Source organism: Bombina bombina, chromosome 5 (genome assembly GCF_027579735.1).
Source record: "Bombina bombina isolate aBomBom1 chromosome 5, aBomBom1.pri, whole genome shotgun sequence".
NCBI lineage: Eukaryota > Metazoa > Chordata > Amphibia > Anura > Bombinatoridae > Bombina > Bombina bombina.
This window is the reverse complement of record NC_069503.1, coordinates 254,059,224-254,079,929: the sequence shown is the minus strand read 5'-3', so window position 1 is coordinate 254,079,929 and position 20,706 is coordinate 254,059,224. Positions and strand designations below refer to the sequence as shown.

The following is a 20,706-nucleotide window of genomic DNA, read 5'->3' as shown; positions in this document are numbered from 1 at the left end:
TTGAACCATTAACACAAAAATAAGCAGGGAAAAATTGTATTGTTAAGGTGCACCAAAAATTGTAACAAAATTCTTCACCAAAAATTGCATGTTAACAAAAACATAAAATTAGTATGTAATTTACACAGGAATAAATCAAACTAAATATGCACAGCGTAAATCGTAATTGTAGTACACTGGATGTGCAAAAATCACACAGAAATTTGAACTTATAAATACAAAATGCAAAGCGTAATTGTTGTTTTTTCGTAAAATGGGCTAAACATGGGCGTTCCATGGGCGTATATGAAAATGTTTTTCTAATCCCAGCGTAATTCTATAAAGATTTTCGCACTGCAGATCTTACAGTTTTTTCTCGCCAACTAAAAGGTAGCAAGCTTTTCTCAAAACAATACGAACACGTATAACCCCAATAGAAAAACAAATGCATACTAAAATATAGGCAAATGTAAGATGCTGTATGCAGAAAGCAGCATAATGTGGGTTATATTGGGTGCAGGATTTTAACTTTAAATTGTCCCCCTTGCTCCCTGCTAAATTTCTTATTTTTATCAACATATTGTTTTAAAGGTTTTATACAAAGTACTGGATAATTCAGATCCAATTTTGAATGCAATTTAGGTTTTTATTAGTGCAGTAATTGCTGTATTACCTAAAAACTTGTTTTTCTTTTTGACTACAAACAAAACAGCAGTCTATTGAAAAGTCCAGAATAGTTTAGGCTTAAACGTTTGACATCTGCTAACTCTTTCTCTAGTAGAATAACAAGCTGTTTCAGCCTAATCTACCTCAAATGTGCTCTTGTAAAAGGGTCCAGCTATTGACCGGTGTTCCTTTCAGTCCTGGATTGATCCACATAGGTTTCAGGAGCTAGAAGGGCTGATTTGAAATGCAGATATCCAGACAGAATAGTCCAATCTGCCCTCTTTCCTTTGCTGTAGCTGTAATGGTGAAAAATTGCTTGCACCAGGGTCAGTCACCCGTACTTACTTAATTACTTCTTGTTTGGACCTCCAGAACTGTCTCAGGCTGTAGTGGATGCAGGAGCTGTCCCCTTGCTTGTACTCAGTATACAGGAGCCAGAGATCGCTTTAAAAAGGATTGCTGCTTCAGCCCTGAGTGATATATCAAAGCATTCTCCGGAGTTAGCACAGACGGTTGTGGATGCAGGGGCCATAGCTCACCTAGCTCAGATGATTCTCAATCCAGATGCTAAACTCAAGGTAATTGGTTTGATTTTTATTTTTTATTTCTAACAGCAAAAAAAAAGAAAAAAAAGAAAAAAAAAAAGGATGTATATGAAAGTAAATAATTGATTTCCACAAAGGCCTCTTGAGATAAGATAATTTTTCCAAATATAGTTTCTAGATCGTTTTAATTATAAACTTTAGGGTACATCAAAATAGGTTTATGTTAGGATTTCACTGCTACATTTTGATACATTTTCTATTTCTTTGCTGTAATTTCAAAAATGTATTCCAGTAATTTAAAATGTTTAGTAAATATTTGTTTTGTTATGGCAAATGTTTTGTTCCTTATTCAGTCTGCCAAAAACATGAGATTTCTGAAATCTTCTTTTTTATTGGATAATTTTCCTATCTGTTTACTTAAGTAGTGAATAAAAGCACTGACTGCATCCAAATATTTGTGAAAATAGTTTTGTTGTTTTTATTAACACAGTAAGTGTACTTTTAGGTAGCATCACTGTTTCTTATGAATTGAATTGCAGAAATTATTTGTGATAAATTATACAAAACCAGGTCATAGTGCATTAAAAATAACAAAAGCACCATAAAGAACTCTACATGCATAACAGGTTTTTTTTTTTAAAGCAATTCTAGCATTTATTTACTTTTTTTTATATTTATATTGTGTGTTTATTTTGTAAATAAATATAATTGTTCCTTTCTGATATACAAATTACAACTGCTAAAAATGTACTAAATTAAAAGCCCAATATGAGTTGGTGTTACTGAAATGATGATGAATATTATTACAATAATAATAACCATAATTAGTACTTATATATATATTATTAAATAATAATAAAAATATATATGTATTGGTGTTATTCCTGTATTAATTTATAAGATTTTACTTAGTTTTGTGTTTATTTATTCTCTCTCTACTTCTTATATTCACTAACAATAAATTCACACTGTGAAGTATGTACTAAAATGTAAATCACACTCTATGGGAAATATTTATGTCCAAGGTTTTCCATTTTTATTTCAATATATTCATTGATGCATGTAAAGTGAAAGGCTGCAGAGTCTGGAGGAAATGGGTAGATAAGGCAATGCATTCAAGTTTATAAATGGTTTGAATACAGTGTAAATAGAAAAATAGATAATGCATTCTGGGAATAAGAAAAAAAGCTACTTTACCAGTGGGATAGTGGACACATATACAAATTAAAGATTTTAGAATAGGTTTGAACCATCATAGAAAATAGATGGATTATAGGCCAAAATTAATGGTAAAAATAGAGATTTAAGGAGAATTCTTACACTAGATTTTATAGTAGTTTGTAATGTGCCATTAAATGTTCTATTGCTAAGTCTCTGCCCTTGGCATCCTTTATTAGAAATATGATTGTCACTACTTCATATTGTCATTGATTCACTCATAATTAAAATGTTTATAAATTAATGCACTTTTTAGGCGTGAAATATTTTTAAAGCAATATTTTAGTTGTCATAATTAAGAGTAATCAGTAATTTATGTAAACAATAATCCACATTGTGAAATGTTTTTAAAGGGACAGTCAAGTCAAAATTAAACTTTCATGATTCAGATAGGGAATATAAGGTTAAACAACTTTCCATTTTATTTTTATCATCAAATTTGCTTTGTCCTCTTGTTAAACCTAGGTAGGCTCATATGCTTATTTCTAAGACGTTGAAGGCTGCCTCTTATCTCAGTAGATTTTGAGTTTTTCACAGAGCTAGTTCATGTGTGTCATATAGATAACATTGTGCTCACTCCTGTGGAGTTGTTTGAGTCAGCACTGATTGGCTAAAATGCAAGTCTGTCAAAAGGTAATCACAGAGGTAAAAAAGTGTATTAATATAACAGAGTTGGTTATGCAAAACTGGGGAATGGGTAATAAAGGGATCATCTATCTTTTTAAATAATAAATTTTTTCAATTAGAGTGTCTCTTTAACCTAAAATGAATATTGTGTTCATCAGCGCCAGGTACTTTCTGCATTAAGTCAGATTTCAAAGCATTCAGTAGATTTGGCGGAAATGGTGGTGGAAGCTGAAATTTTCCCTGTCGTCCTGACCTGCCTAAAGGATTCTGATGAATATGTTATGAAAAATTCAGCAACTCTAATTCGAGAAATTGCCCGCCACACACCAGAGGTAATGGCTCTAAAACTACATTAATGGCAATGTATTTGTTTAATTCTATATAGTTTAAAGCTGTGCTCAGTTACTAGATTAGGGAAAATAGTATACTACAAATTAAAATGCCACTTTAACCCTTCCATGTGTGAATAATCATCAAATGAATTAGCATGTGGGATATTCAAATCCTTTCTTTGTTGGTAGTTAGAGTAATGTGACACAGCATGGCTTCTGTGAGCTGTGTTTATGTGAAGTGACCTATTGCCCTTCGTGGATAGCTGCTGAGCCAATATCTCAATGACGCAATGATAATGGGGGCATGAGTGCAATAAGCAGTACCTAAAGCACAGGTTACAAATACATCTTTAGCAGTTTCAAATCTATATGTCCAAATATTTCAATCCCTTATCTGTGTATTAAAAAAACCACCAGACTACATTTTTTCTTTATACATTTGCATTATCCAGGGGGTTATTTTTGTTTTCCCAACATTTTATGTGAGTTGAATTTTCCCAGATAACATCACTAGTAACCTAAATAATAATAATAATAATACAATTAAATTCAGCTTATGTGAAGATCTAATAGCTATAAGAAGATATTTCCCTTACAGATATATGACATGGCATTTTGGACACTCCACAGTCAATCTTAAGTTGTTACGCAGCATTATTTGTGTGCACAAGTAATCTTTTTTATTTTAAAGAATATACTTCTGGTCTTAATACGCAATAGTTATAATACGTGGAACTGAAAACTAAAATAAAATTAAATGCACTCAAGAATTGTTTTTCACAATGACAGTATACGTTATCTCCTAATGTTATGGGAAACCTCTCTTTAAGTAAGTTAAAAGTAAACGTTACCTCCGAATGAGTCTATATGCCAGTGATGCACTCAGTCCCCACATACAGTGGATTTAAGCACTTCTCATGTTTTTTTAGCCATATACGGTGATTCCACTGCAGCTTAAATACTTATTACGCACCCACACACACACTTTTATATATATAAATATATATATATATACACACATATATATATATATATATATATATATATATATATACACAGACACACGTAACACACATTATTTTTTTATTATTATATATATATATATATATATATATATATATATATATATATATATAGTCAAGTGGAAGAAGAACCACAATCACAGGTCCTAATTTCCATTATTTACAACTTTATTTCTGCAAGATATCCATCATCGGATTACATCAGTCAGTCAACGTTTCGGTCCTCGCAGAGACCTTTGTCAAGACTGTATCATATCACACAGCTGAATGAAAGGCACTGAAACCTGTTGATACAGTCTTGACAAAGGTCTCTGCGAGGACCGAAACGTTGACTGACTGCTGTAATCCTATTATGGATATCTTGCAGAAATAAAGTTGTAAATATTGGAAATTAAGACCTGTGAGTGCCTCTTCTTCCACTTGACTTTTTACATTTATATTATGGAGAGCACCCAGGCAGATTAACAATACAAGGAGTGCTTGGAACCCCAAAAACTATATATATATATATATATATATATATATATATATACACACATACAGAAAGAAAGAAAATTGACGTTATTACATACAATATTGTCTAGGTAGATGAACAAAAAGAAATACGAATTAAAATAGATTCTAAACAATGAGATTAAAAAAAAACACATTGAAAATAAAATAAAAATAACAATATAGTTATACACATACTGAAACACCAGTTGTATTGCTATTATCTCTTCAACCTATTCCAACATTTCCTCATGAACAGACGATAACCCTTAAAACTTTTTACCAGCTGTTTTCTCCTCTGTTGTAAAAAGGGATTGATTTAACATAAACATAAATGCGCTTCACTATAAATGATTACTGGTTCGACCTAGAAATCTCCCTATCTTTTAAAGAAGAGAAAAACTAAAGAAAAAGAAAGAGAGAAGAAAAAAAAAAAAAAAACTCGGGTTATAGAATTTTTCCCTTCCAACCCTACACATTATTTTATTACAACTTCTGGCTAACCCCCAAGTTCCTTTTTAGGAAAACATGAATGCTGGGGTTGTTGCATTTAATCAGAGGCTATTTTGCCTGAACCATTAGAGGAAATGGGATGATGCTTATTACTTTTCTTTAGTTTCTGTCTCTTGCCCATGGCATAGAGTAACCAGGAGCACACACCCATTCAATGTAATGACTTATACGGCTTCTGATTGGCTGTGATGTCTCAGTATTTTTTTTTAATTACATGTAGGAGCACAGAGTGCATATGCTGATAATGGAAAAAATACATACATAATGGTTTTGGGGCTAGACTGGCCTTCTTGATAAAACTAAACTGAATGATGTATTAAAATGATCCTTTGCACACAAAAAATAACACAAATGTGATAAGGCTGAGCACCATCCCCTATGGCAGGCTAAACAAGGAAAAACTAGTAACTTTTGACATGCATGAGGGGCAGCCGACAGCTATAGTAACCAGGACTTCTGGGTAGTTCAGATGGCAACTCACAGCTAAGGTGCATAGTAAATTGGGCACTGAGAAGAACAGGCACAGCTCTGTCAATAAGCAGAACATTTTAGGCTCAGACTGCATAGTGTATATATCTGCAGCTACACAAAAAAAATACACACCCATATATATGTACGGTTTGTATGTTTATATACACATGCTACAGACAGACAGATACACATTTAAATGGCTTACCCCCCAAAAAATAAACTCCTGGGCATCGCACCTTCTGATTCAATCACCAAGAGTGACCTTTGAGGGCAAGTTCCACCCTGCCCCTTGGCCCAGGCCACCCCTACTACTATATATGCTAGTTCCCACATGAGTGCTTCTCCCCTCTTGTTTCAAATGGGGTGTTAGGCTTTTTTGTTGTCAAAAAATGTGTTGTACTTGAAGTAAAGCTGAAAGACATACATAAAATAGTAATCATAAGGTGCATAGTTTGTTAAAACCTCATTAAATGTATCATGTGTTTTGTTTTCCAGCTGTCGCAGCTCACAGTTAATGCAGGGGGAGTGGCTGCTGTTATTGACTGCATTGCAAACTGCAAGGGGAATGTGAGGCTTCCTGGTATCATGATGCTGGGCTATGTTGCAGCTCATTCAGAGAACCTTGCGATGGCTGTCATCATCTCGAAGGTATGTATTCATTACCGTTTTACACTGTTGACATTTTACCAGTGACGTGCAAACCACCAAAGTAAGCTGCTGGAAAATAAATCTCTGGCAAACAATGATACACACTTATATATATGGTATGTTTTTATAATAACACTTCGTTTGTACTTTTGTAAAATATTCCTCATGACAACAAAATAAAACAAATTAACATAATGGTATGGAAAGTCAAGTTTCTGGTACCAGTGGGAAATAAAAATAAATAAATAAAAATCAAGGTGGTACATTATTTTGCATGAACAGAACTCTGCTATACAACCAGCAGTGTTAGTAACTGCAAATTTGAATAGCTCCCAGACTGGCCAAGCAGAAAGCTTGAAAGGAAAAGGTGAAATTAAACATTTTATATGACAACGGTCATACCTGTATTTTCTGTGCCTAAATAAGATGTTAAGGAGTTAGAGCAAACCATTTACCTTTATGTGTATTATGATTTTATAGGGATATAAATGTTTTGGTTAAAAAAAAACAAAAAAACATGCCATGCGTATAGGTCATAAATGGGTTTACGAATTTCTAATAGAAGATTGGTTGTTTAAGATGTAATAAGGCAGATTATTACAAGTAATTAAAAGAGCACCATCAGTTTTTTCAAGGCAATCATGTATTAAATATGTTTATAACAACAAAGGCATCTATGACACTAACTTGAATTTAATAAGATATTATGATGTTCATTCTTGGCTTACATCCATCTTGGACGTAGCCCAACATTTCTTGTGATGTCTTCATCTGTAGCTTCTGTGGAATCTCTGCCTTAAAGCAGATACACTTTTTCTGCTTTTTAGTCTATAATTTTTTCTATAATAACTATGCTTTACAAATACAGCCATAGCTCACATTCGTTTTCACTGTTTTAACAATGATAAAAGCAGATTTTCTAAACTCCACATTTTGTGTTGAATACACAAAGTAAGAAAAATCCTCTTACATTTCAGTAGCTATTTGGTGAGCTAAACCATGTTTATCTTCATCAAGCTAGCATCATATATGTGGCAAAGCAGAGCCAATATAAAGCCTTTTGACTCCCTTAAAAACTGTAATAATTAATATGGTGCTTTGTACTAATAAAACATTTTACTGGTAAATTGTAAAGTTTCATAGAAGACAACAGTTTGCTCATATGGAGACACAAAACACGGCCATTACTGAGCCTCTGTGCTTTTACCATCAACCCTGTAATAGTTTTGTTAGATTGAGTTTAGCAACTGTGATGCAAAGTCATCATATATTTGTTACTGATTGCCTTTTATCAACTCGCCGGTCTATAATAGTTTTATTAGTTTATGTGCAACTTAGCTATATTAGTATTTGTCAGAAGCCATCTTTAAGAGCCCATAGCAGGCCAATTTTTAAGTATTTCATTTCTTGGGCTTCTAAGTAGTTCAGTCACTGTGATTGACTTACCTGTGCTCAGCAAGGAAAATCCTTTAAATCATGCCTGTTAGTACTGGAGTTGAAACACTTCACTATATAATGCTTTTACATCAATGGTTGCTATTAGAGACAAAGCAGACATGCTAACAGTCTATACACCTAAAATATCATTGGTAACTTATTGACAAGATGGAAATGTCATCAGAAATTGCATTGAAGGAATATTGTACTCAAAACATTTATATCATCCATGTGAAAAAACAACATTTAAACATGGTACTTCTTTTTATTTGCCTTATAAAATATGAGGTAAAATCTGTTTAATATTAATAAAAGTAGTCCATATCCTCAGCTGGACATGAATAATTTGAAATGTGTAAAATAGTAAATAGTATGTAGTATAAGAATAAGACCTATCCTGAAATGTCTGAAGCCTATAATAGAAAAGAAAGAGGGTGCCACAATAGCGCATACATGTGGCAAACAATATGGAATCCAGAAGTATAAGCCAAATTGTTCCTCACACTTTTTTATGCAACTAATCTAATGCTTCCATTTAAGTCTTGAAATACAGTTGCTATGTGTGCAAAACAATAAATAAAAATAGTTATTCCATATCACTTATACAGTGAGGGAAAACATTATTTGATCCCCTGCTGAGTTTCTATGTTTGCTCACTGACAAAGAAATGATCAGTCTATATTTTTAATGGTAGGTTTATTTGAACAGTGAGAGAGAGAATAACAACAACAAAATCCAGAAAAAAGAATTCAAAAAAACTTATAAATTGATTTGCATTTTAATGAGTGAAATAAGTATTTGATCCCCTATCAATCAGCAAGATTTCTGGCTCCCAGGTCTCTTTTATACAAGTAACTAGCTGAGATTATGAGCACTCTCTTGAAGGGAGTGGTCCTAATCTCAGTTTGTTGCCTGTATTAAAGACACCTGTCCACAGAAGCAATCAATCAATCAGATTCCAAACATTCCACCATGGCCAAGATCAAAGAGCTGTCTAAGGATGTAATGGACAAGATTGTAGACCTACACAAGGCTAGAATGGGCTACAAGACCATCGCCAAGCAGCTTGGTGAGAATGTGACAACAGTTCGTGCGATTATTCACAAATGGAAGAAACACAAAATACCTGTCAATCTCCCTCAGTCTGGGGCTCCATGCAAGATCTCACCTCGTAGAGTTTCAATGATCATGAGAACAGTGAGGAATCAGCCCAGAACTACATGGGAGGATCTTGTCAATGATCTCAAGGCAGCTGGGACCATAGTCACCAAGAAAACAATTGGTAACACGCTACGCGTGAAGGACTTGACTGAAATCCTGTAGATATCATGCACTTTATTATTAATATTTACAAAGCGACCATAACATTCTGTAGAGTTAGGTACATGGGTTGGACTACACATTGCCACTAATTCACAGTAAAAAAATACAGATACATAAAAAGACTAAACACAAATTATTATAGGAGCAGAAGGACCCTACTCCATTTATGTTAGAAAGTCAAAGGAAATACAAGAATCAAATAAAACTTATTTTAAAACTACTGTTATATTAAATAGAGCAAATGTTATTTACTAACTGACAAATGTTAAGTTTCCATAGATTGCAAAACTGTATAAATGGTAATAAATAATATTGTAATCTTATATCCTAGGAGTTCAACAACAGTCCATAAACTCTCAGAGTGGCTGTAGAATATGCTGTTGTACAAAGAAAATGTAACCTCAAGTTATTTATTCACTCAAAACTAAAGATTTTCCCTTGCATATCTTTTAAAAAAGGGGAAAACAGCTGCTTTTTAAATTTATATTGGAACTGTAATATAAATAAATCAAGAAAATTATATTTTTGAGATTTGTGGCACAACAGGGAATTTCTATCTGTAATAATCATTACATTTAAATGCTAAAAAAAAACAAACACACAAATTACCCACAGTCCACTGAGTGCTAGGTTGTTGTAAACTATATTATAAGCTATAGATAGTTTGAACTTTTTTTTTGGAATGTATCTTAAAAGAACATAAAAGTATTTTTTTCTTCTGTAACAAATCACAAAAAATGGGCATATCTCACTAATAATTAGCATCTGCAGTTCACCAGTTCATATAAAAAAAAAGTAAGAAAAAATATAATGGAGTTAAATATGACCTATACTTGCAAAGCAACAGTACTTTTACATTAGAATATCCATGTGAAAGCAATATATGGAGGCACAGATGATGTTTTTACAAGCCATTCCAATCCATTAGAAGAGCTGCAGTTAAAATTAGTAAAATAAATTAAAGCCAAGCATTAAATGTACATAACGTAAACAAAAAGTATATGAAATGTGCATAGCAGTCTTCTCAAGAAGATTTTGGTGTTTTTTATTGACCTTCATGAAAGCAAAATATACTTGACCTAAACAAACATAAAAATATGAATACATTTTTTTTTAAAATGTTTTAAAGGGACACTTTACTCAAGCAGCTGATATAGTTAATTGTATTTACAACTGCTGCACAAAGACACCTTTAAATAGTCTGGTCCCTTTCTCTCTCATTCTCCACTGGGATCACCCTGGGCATCTGTCAAGATTACATATTTAATTTGGGGTTCATTTATTTATTCTTTTTAATGTTGTATTACAGACTTTCTGATCATAACAACCTGTTTTCACATAATTTGTTGAAAATGACAGCCAGTAAAATGTGTCTTTTATCAATTTGGGAAATTGGTGTTTAGCATTAGAAACACTGCCAATAGCTGCGTTCCCATGGTTCCTCAGCCGGACACTGCCAATAGCTGTTAGATATGCAAGTATGCTTCCTCTGACTAGCATTCTGGCAGTGACAATGCATTGTGCCTTTGAGTTTAAATGGACATGAAAAATCAAAATTAAACTCCCATTGTTCAGACAGAGCATGCAATTTTAAGAGAATTTTTAATTTATGTTGTTTGTTTTATATCCTTTGTTGAAAAACATACCTAGACAGCCTTAGAAGCAGCAGTGCACTACTGGGAGCTAGCTGGTGATTGGTGGCAGGAGTTATAAACATAGTTACATGCAAGCAACAGTGTAATAATAAAATAATCTAAACCATTAGTGTGTTTTATTTTTGCACTTTTATGTCCCTTTAACAACTGTAAAATACACAATGAAAAAGGGATATTGTTAAAAAAATAATGTTCTAATGAAAAAGGGCACTTTTATGTCCCCCAAGATGTAGGTGCACAAAAACGTTGCTATTGTAACTAAGGCTATATAGAGATATAAATGCTTTCTGCTTCTATGCTATTCATGAAATAATAAACAATCTGCTCTTTACCTAATGTGCATTATTTGCAAGAGCCCTTGGAATTCACTGCTTTTCAGTCAAAACCATTGTGTTGAACATTGCAGGGGGTTTCACAATTAGCCATCTGCCTGTCAGAGGAAGCTGAGGACCACATAAAGGCAGCTGCGGCGTGGTCCCTGGGCCAGACTGGGAGACACACTCCTGAGCATGCACGTGCTGTCGCTGTAGCAAATGTGCTGCCAAAACTACTTTCACTTTACATGGACTCTGAGAGCTCAGAGGATCTTCAGGAAAAGGTAAGAGGTTCTAAATGTCATTTACTTGTTTGTAAAATATTAACTTTAGAAATACTCTTGCAATAAATAGCTAAAAATATTGAAAGACTGTCAAGCTATATAACTGATCAAAATCTTTATGTATATATATATATATACACACACATACATACATACACATATACATACACACACATACATACATACATACACATACACACACATACATACATACATACACATACACACACATACATACATACACATATACATACACACACATACATACATACATACACATACATACATACACATATACATACACACACATACATACATACATACACATACACACACATACATACATACACATATACATACACACACATACATACATACATACACATACACACACATACATACATACATACACATACATACATACATACACATACATACATACATACATACACATACATACATACATACATACACATACATACATACATACATACACATACATACATACATACATACACATACATACATACATACATACACATACATACATACATACATACACATACATACATACATACATACACATACATACATACATACACATACACACACACACATACATACATACACATATACATACACACACATACATACATACATACACATACACACACACACATACATACATACACATATACATACACACACATACATACATACATACACATACACACACATACATACATACACATACACACACACACATACATACATACACATACACACACACACATACATACATACACATATACATACACACACATACATACATACATACACATACACACACACACATACATACATACACATATACATACACACACATACATACATACATACACATACACACACATACATACATACATACACATACACACACACACATACATACATACACATATACATACACACACATACATACACACACATACATACATACATACACATACACACACATACATACATACATACACATACACACACACACATACATACATACACATATACATACACACACATACATACATACATACACATACACACACATACATACATACATACACATACACACACACACATACATACATACACATATACATACACACACATACATACATACATACACATACACACACACACATACATACATACACATATACATACACACACATACATACATACATACACATACACACACACACATACATACATACACATATACATACACACACACACATACATACATACACATACACACACACACATACATACATACACATATACATACACACACATACATACATACACATACACACACACACATACATACATACACATATACATACACACACATACATACATACATACACATATACACACACACACATACATACATACACATATACATACACACACATACATACATACACATACACACACACATTTACATACACACATACATACACACAAACACATACATTGCAAAATAAAATATGATTTATGGCTAAGACAAATTTGCCACACAAATAGACGCTATGTATAATGGCAAAAATAAAACTTTTCTTAAAACCACTTTTTAATTTATCTCATTCAAATGGACACATGTATAACATAATGGGGTTCATATGTTTAGTTAAATACAAAAGAAAGAAGAAATCAGCTACTGCAAATTCTTTGTCCTATCCTTTTGACTTTGTTGATGTTGTCGTGCAAATACATTACAATTTACATTATTAGCTGCTGTACACAGGAACACTAAAGATATTACATTGTCAATCTATGACTGTAATAAAGTAATATTTCATGCATTTATATGACCTTGTCAATAGGAACAGTAAACTGATAATTCAGATATTGTTAATAATCACAATAAGAAATACAAGCTCTTTATGATCATCAGTTTCACATTGGTGTAGCTTGAATTGGTAACGGCTTGCTGTGCTGCAAATCTCTGCTAATCCATCTGATACCATAAACTTTCTGTGTGTGATTTGTCAATAGTCTGTTGCCTGGTATTAAAATACTTTACTAGACAAGAACCTGCCTGCTAACACAATTCTCTAGGATGCTTATAGGAACGTCAAGTTTTTTTAAGGGTTTAAATATAGGTATGATGCTGAGATATCCGTTCACTGGGGCATCATGAAGTAATGTTTAAAATCAGTCAATTGTTTATGCTTTTTGTGTATGTGCAATTCAGTAAGAATGTCTCCTATTACTAGAAGAAAAACTAAAACAAACAATCAAAAAAAGAGTTATACCTTTTGCTAGATATATACTTACATGTATATTGTACACAGAATTTCAGAAACCTAGGGTTTTATTACTTGGATTTTGTTACAATTAATAGTAAAATGAAAAACAGTCTAATTGTATATGTGCCGAATATTTTTATACACAGCTGCTAGATCTATACGTTCTATGATTCTTGAGTTAAAATTTGTATATTTCATTACATATTATATATATATGTCTGAGGAAGGGGATACCCTGTCTCCGAAACGTCACAGTAAAGTGTGTTTTTGAATAGAAGACCAGCGAGTGCAAGTTTTTTGTTACATATATATATATATATATATATATATATATATATATACTTACTAGTACAGTGATTAGAAATACTTGTTTCTTCTGTTATGTGTGATCAGTCCACGGGTCATCATTACTTCTGGGATATAACTCCTCCCCAACAGGAAATGCAAGAGGATTCACCCAGCAGAGCTGCATATAGCTCCTCCCCTCCACGTCAGTCCCAGTCATTCTCTTGCACCCAACGACTAGATAGGATGTGTGAGAGGACTATGGTGATTATACTTAGTTTTTATGACTTCAATCAAAAGTTTGTTATTTTAAAATAGCACCGGAGCGTGTTATTACTTCTCTGGCAGAGTTTGAGGAAGAATCTGTCAGAGTTTTTTACTATGATTTTAACCGGAGTAGTTAAGATCATATTGCTGTTCTCGGCCATCTGAGGGAGGTAAAGGCTTCAGATCAGGGGACAGCGGGCAGATGAATCTGCATTGAGGTATGTAGCAGTTTTTATTTTCTGAATGGAATTGATGAGAAAATCCTGCCATACCGTTAAAATGACATGTATGTATACACTTCAGTATTCTGGGGATGGTATTTCACCGGAACTACTCTGTTAAAGGTCACTAATCCTTTTTAATAACTATTTATCATGTTAAACGTTTTTGCTGGAATGTAGAATCGTTTACATTGCTGAGGTACTGTGTGAATAAATATTTGGGCATTATTTTCCACTTGGCAGTTTTTTTGCTTTAATTGTGACAGTTTCGTTTCTCTTCACTGCTGTGTGGGAGAGGGAGGGGCCGTTTTTGGCGCTCTTTGCTACGCATCAAAAAATACCAGTCAGTTACTTTTATATTTCCTGCATGATCCGGTTCATCTCTGATAGATCTCAGGGGTCTTCAAACTTCTTTGAAGGGAGGTAAATTCTCTCAGCAGAGCTGTGAGAATTCTTATAGTGACTGTGAATAAAAACGTTGCTTTGTATTTTTTATGTCAAATTTAATTATTGTTATTTTACTAATGGGAACAAACCTTTGCTAAAAGTTTTGTTGTTTTAAAGTTTGATGCTATAACTGTTTTTCAGTTCATTATTTCAACTGTCATTTAATCGTTAGTACCTCTTTGAGGCACAGTACGTTTTTTGCTAAAAAAGATTATAACCAAGTTGTAAGTTTTTTGCTAGTGTGTTAAACATGTCTGACTCAGAGGAGGATATCTGTGTCATTTGTTCCAATGCCAAGGTGGAGCCCAATAGAAATTTATGTACTAACTGTATTGATGCTACTTTAAATAAAAGTCAATCTGTACAATGTGAACAAATTTCACCAAACAGCGAGGGGAGAGTTATGCCGACTAACTCGCCTCACGCGGCAGTACCTGCATCTCCCGCCCGGGAGGTGCGTGATATTTTGGCGCCTAGTACATCTGGGCGGCCATTACAGATAACATTACAAGATATGGCTACTGTTATGACTGAAGTTTTGTCTAAATTACCAGAACTAAGAGGCAAGCGTGATCACTCTGGGGTGAGAACAGAGTGCGCTGACAATGCTAGGGCCATGTCTGATACTGCGTCACAGCTCGCAGAGCATGAGGACGGAGAGCTTCATTCTGTGGGTGACGGTTCTGATCCAAACAGATTGGACTCAGATATTTCAAATTTTAAATTTAAATTGGAGAACCTCCGTGTATTACTAGGGGAGGTCTTAGCAGCTCTCAACGATTGTAACACCGTTGCAATACCAGAGAAACTGTGTAGGTTGGATAAATACTTTGCGGTACCGGCGAGTACTGACGTTTTTCCTATACCTAAGAGACTAACTGAAATTGTTACTAAGGAGTGGGATAGACCCGGTGTGCCGTTCTCACCCCCTCCAATATTTAGAAAGATGTTTCCAATAGACGCCACCACTCGGGACTTATGGCAAACGGTCCCCAAGGTGGAGGGAGCAGTTTCTACTTTAGCTAAGCGTACCACTATCCCGGTGGAGGATAGCTGTGCTTTCTCAGATCCAATGGATAAAAAATTAGAGGGTTACCTTAAGAAAATGTTTGTTCAACAAGGTTTTATATTACAACCCCTTGCATGTATCGCGCCGATTACGGCTGCGGCAGCATTTTGGATTGAGTCGCTTGAAGAGAACCTTAGTTCATCTACGCTAGACGACATTACGGACAGGCTTAGAGTCCTTAAACTAGCTAATTCCTTCATTTCGGAGGCCGTAGTACATTTAACCAAACTTACGGCTAAGAACTCAGGATTCGCCATACAGGCACGTAGGGCGCTGTGGCTAAAATCCTGGTCAGCTGATGTTACTTCTAAGTCCAAATTACTTAATATACCTTTCAAGGGGCAGTCTTTATTTGGGCCCGGTTTGAAAGAGATTATCGCTGACATTACAGGAGGTAAGGGCCACGCCCTACCTCAAGACAAAGCCAAAGCTAAGGCTAGACAGTCTAATTTTCGTCCCTTTCGGAACTTCAAAACAGGAGCAGCATCAACCTCCACTGCACCAAAACAGGAAGGAGCTGTTGCTCGTTACAGGCAAGGCTGGAAGCCTAACCAGTCCTGGAACAAGAGCAAGCAGGCCAGGAAACCTGCTGCTGCCCCAAAGACAGCATGAACCGAGAGCCCCCGATCCGGGACCGGATCTAGTGGGGGGCAGACTCTCTCTCTTCGCCCAGGCCTGGGCAAGAGATGTTCAGGATCCCTGGGCACTAGAGATCATATCTCAGGGATACCTTCTAGACTTCAAATTATCTCCCCCAAGAGGGAGATTTCATCTGTCAAGGTTGTCAACAAACCAGATAAAGAAAGAAGCGTTTCTACGCTGCGTACAAGATCTGTTAATAATGGGAGTGATCCATCCGGTTCCGCGGTCGGAACAAGGACAAGGGTTCTACTCAAACCTGTTTGTGGTTCCCAAAAAAGAGGGAACTTTCAGGCCAATCTTAGATTTAAAGATTCTAAACAAATTCCTAAGAGTTCCATCGTTCAAAATGGAAACTATTCGGACAATCTTACCCATGATCCAAGAGGGTCAGTACATGACCACAGTGGATTTAAAGGATGCTTACCTTCACATACCGATCCACAAAGATCATCACCGGTATCTAAGGTTTGCCTTCTTAGACAGGCACTACCAGTTTGTAGCTCTTCCATTCGGATTGGCTACGGCTCCAAGAATCTTCACAAAGGTTCTGGGTGCCCTTCTGGCGGTACTAAGACCGCGAGGGATTTCGGTAGCTCCATACCTAGACGACATTCTAATACAAGCTTCAAGCTTTCAAACTGCCAAGTCTCATACAGAGTTAGTTCTGGCATTTCTAAGGTCGCATGGATGGAAAGTGAACGAAAAGAAGAGTTCTCTTTTTCCTCTCACAAGAGTTCCATTCTTGGGGACTCTTATAGATTCTGTAGAAATGAAGATTTACCTGACAGAGGACAGGTTAACAAAGCTTCAAAATGCATGCCGTGTCCTTCATTCCATTCAACACCCGTCAGTAGCTCAATGCATGGAGGTGATCGGCTTAATGGTAGCGGCAATGGACATAGTACCTTTTGCACGCCTACACCTCAGACCTCTGCAATTATGCATGCTAAGTCAGTGGAATGGGGATTACTCAGATTTGTCCCCTACTCTGAATCTGAATCAAGAGACCAGAAATTCTCTTCTATGGTGGCTTCATCGGCCACACCTGTCCAGGGGGATGCCATTCAGCAGGCCAGACTGGACAATTGTAACAACAGACGCCAGCCTACTAGGTTGGGGCGCTGTCTGGAATTCTCTGAAGGCTCAGGGACTATGGAATCAGGAGGAGAGTCTCCTTCCAATAAACATTCTGGAATTGAGAGCAGTTCTCAATGCCCTTCTAGCTTGGCCCCAATTAACAACTCGGGGGTTCATCAGGTTTCAGTCGGACAACATCACGACTGTAGCTTACATCAACCATCAGGGAGGGACAAGAAGCTCCCTAGCAATGGTGGAAGTATCAAAGATAATTCGCTGGGCAGAGTCTCACTCTTGCCACCTGTCAGCAATCCACATCCCGGGAGTGGAGAACTGGGAGGCGGATTTCTTGAGTCGCCAGACTTTTCATCCGGGGGAGTGGGAACTTCATCCGGAGGTCTTTGCCCAAATACTTCGACGTTGGGGCAAACCAGAGATAGATCTCATGGCGTCTCGCCAGAACGCCAAACTTCCTCGCTACGGGTCCAGATCCAGGGATCCGGGAGCGGTTCTGATAGATGCTTTGACAGCACCTTGGAACTTCGGGATGGCTTATGTGTTTCCACCCTTTCCGCTGCTTCCTCGATTGATTGCCAAAATCAAACAGGAGAGAGCATCAGTGATTCTAATAGCGCCTGCATGGCCACGCAGGACTTGGTATGCAGATCTAGTGGACATGTCATCCTGTCCGCCTTGGTCTCTACCTCTAAGACAGGACCTTCTGATACAGGGTCCATTCAAACATCAAAATCTAACTTCTCTGAAGCTGACTGCTTGGAAATTGAACGTTTGATTTTATCAAAACGTGGTTTTTCTGAGTCGGTTATTGATACCCTGATACAGGCTAGGAAGCCTGTTACCAGAAAGATTTACCATAAAATATGGCGTAAATACCTATACTGGTGCGAATCCAAACATTACTCCTGGAGTAAGGTTAGGATCTCTAGGATATTGTCTTTTCTACAAGAAGGGTTAGAAAAGGGTTTATCAGCTAGTTCATTAAAGGGACAGATTTCAGCTCTGTCCATCTTGTTACACAGGCGTCTGTCAGAAAATCCAGACGTCCAGGCTTTTTGTCAGGCTTTAGCTAGGATCAAGCCTGTGTTTAAAGCTGTTGCTCCGCCATGGAGTTTAAACTTAGTTCTTAACGTTTTACAGGGTGTTCCATTTGAACCCCTTCATTCCATTGATATAAAATTGTTATCTTGGAAAGTTCTGTTTTTAATGGCTATTTCCTCGGCTCGAAGAGTCTCTGAGTTATCAGCCTTACATTGTGATTCTCCTTATCTGATTTTTCACTCAGACAAGGTAGTTCTGCGTACTAAACCTGGGTTCTTACCTAAGGTGGTCACTAACAGGAATATCAATCAAGAGATTGTTGTTCCATCCTTGTGTCCAAATCCTTCTTCAAAGAAGGAACGTCTTCTACACAATCTGGATGTAGTTCGTGCCCTCAAGTTCTACTTGCAGGCAACTAAAGATTTTCGCCAAACTTCTTCCCTGTTTGTCGTTTATTCTGGACAGAGGAGAGGTCAAAAAGCTTCTGCTACCTCTCTCTCTTTTTGGCTTCGTAGCATAATACGTTTAGCCTATGAGACTGCTGGTCAGCAGCCTCCTGAAAGAATTACAGCTCACTCCACTAGAGCTGTGGCTTCCACTTGGGCCTTTAAGAATGAGGCCTCTGTTGAACAGATTTGCAAGGCTGCAACTTGGTCTTCGCTTCATACTTTTTCCAAATTTTACAAATTTGACACTTTTGCTTCTTCGGAGGCTATTTTTGGGAGAAAGGTTCTTCAGGCAGTGGTTCCTTCTATATAATGAGCCTGCCTATCCCTCCCGTCATCCGTGTACTTTTGCTTTGGTATTGGTATCCCAGAAGTAATGATGACCCGTGGACTGATCACACATAACAGAAGAAAACATAATTTATGCTTACCTGATAAATTCCTTTCTTCTGTTGTGTGATCAGTCCACGGCCCGCCCTGTTTTAAGGCAGGTAAATATCTTTTAAATTATACTCCAGTCACCACTTCACCCTTGGTTACTCCTTTCTCGTTGATTCTTGGTCGAATGACTGGGACTGACGTGGAGGGGAGGAGCTATATGCAGCTCTGCTGGGTGAATCCTCTTGCATTTCCTGTTGGGGAGGAGTTATATCCCAGAAGTAATGATGACCCGTGGACTGATCACACAACAGAAGAAAGGAATTTATCAGGTAAGCATAAATTATGTTTTTTTTCACATGTATATTTGAGGTGCTCGTTAATGTCATAGCATAATATTGATAATAAACTTCTTGAGCATCTACTTATCTGTTACTTTCAATAATAACTGATTTATTGATCAAGAAAACAAGAATACCGTGGGATTTTAGATTTAATAAATAAAGATCAGTTACATTTTGTCTGGTTAATACAATTCCCCTAATCCAGAGTAAAAAAATGTTAGTTACAATTTAGTTGTAAAAGAAAATGATTTCCTCTGCTCCCTTTCTCCTCTCGTACACTTTCATTGTTTCACATTGTATGCTTTCACTGATGATCTGTTTAATTGGTGACGTTTTTGATTATGCAGCTTCCAGTCTCCACCTTTTGTTCTTGCTCAGCAATTTGAACAGAATTTAACAGATGCTCTTCCAAGCTGTAACCTCCCCCACTGCACACCTGGATTTAATTTTGGCTTACACATCACAAATGAATCTGGTGGTCCTTGCTCAGTTCCCAGTGGAAGCATGTCCACATAACAACCTCTTTATGTGTCAAAATTCAGGGTAATTGTCTTTATCCAATAATAATATTACAGCTTGCTATAGATTAGGCTTAGTTGTATTAGCAAAACCATGTGGGAAACTGAGCAC

General features: G+C 36.0%; 1 protein-coding gene across 1 annotated transcript in view; it reads left to right on the top strand.

Moving 5' to 3' along the window:
* The window catches only part of SPAG6 (sperm associated antigen 6), a 367,292-nt gene that overhangs the window by 284,962 nt on the left and 61,624 nt on the right, over positions 1–20,706 (top strand). The window contains exons 5-8 of the mRNA XM_053713957.1: positions 1,018–1,223; positions 3,194–3,367; positions 6,361–6,513; positions 11,335–11,526. Of these exons, the coding sequence (XP_053569932.1) occupies positions 1,018–1,223; positions 3,194–3,367; positions 6,361–6,513; positions 11,335–11,526 (725 nt within the window). The remainder of the gene's footprint in view (positions 1–1,017; positions 1,224–3,193; positions 3,368–6,360; positions 6,514–11,334; positions 11,527–20,706) is intronic.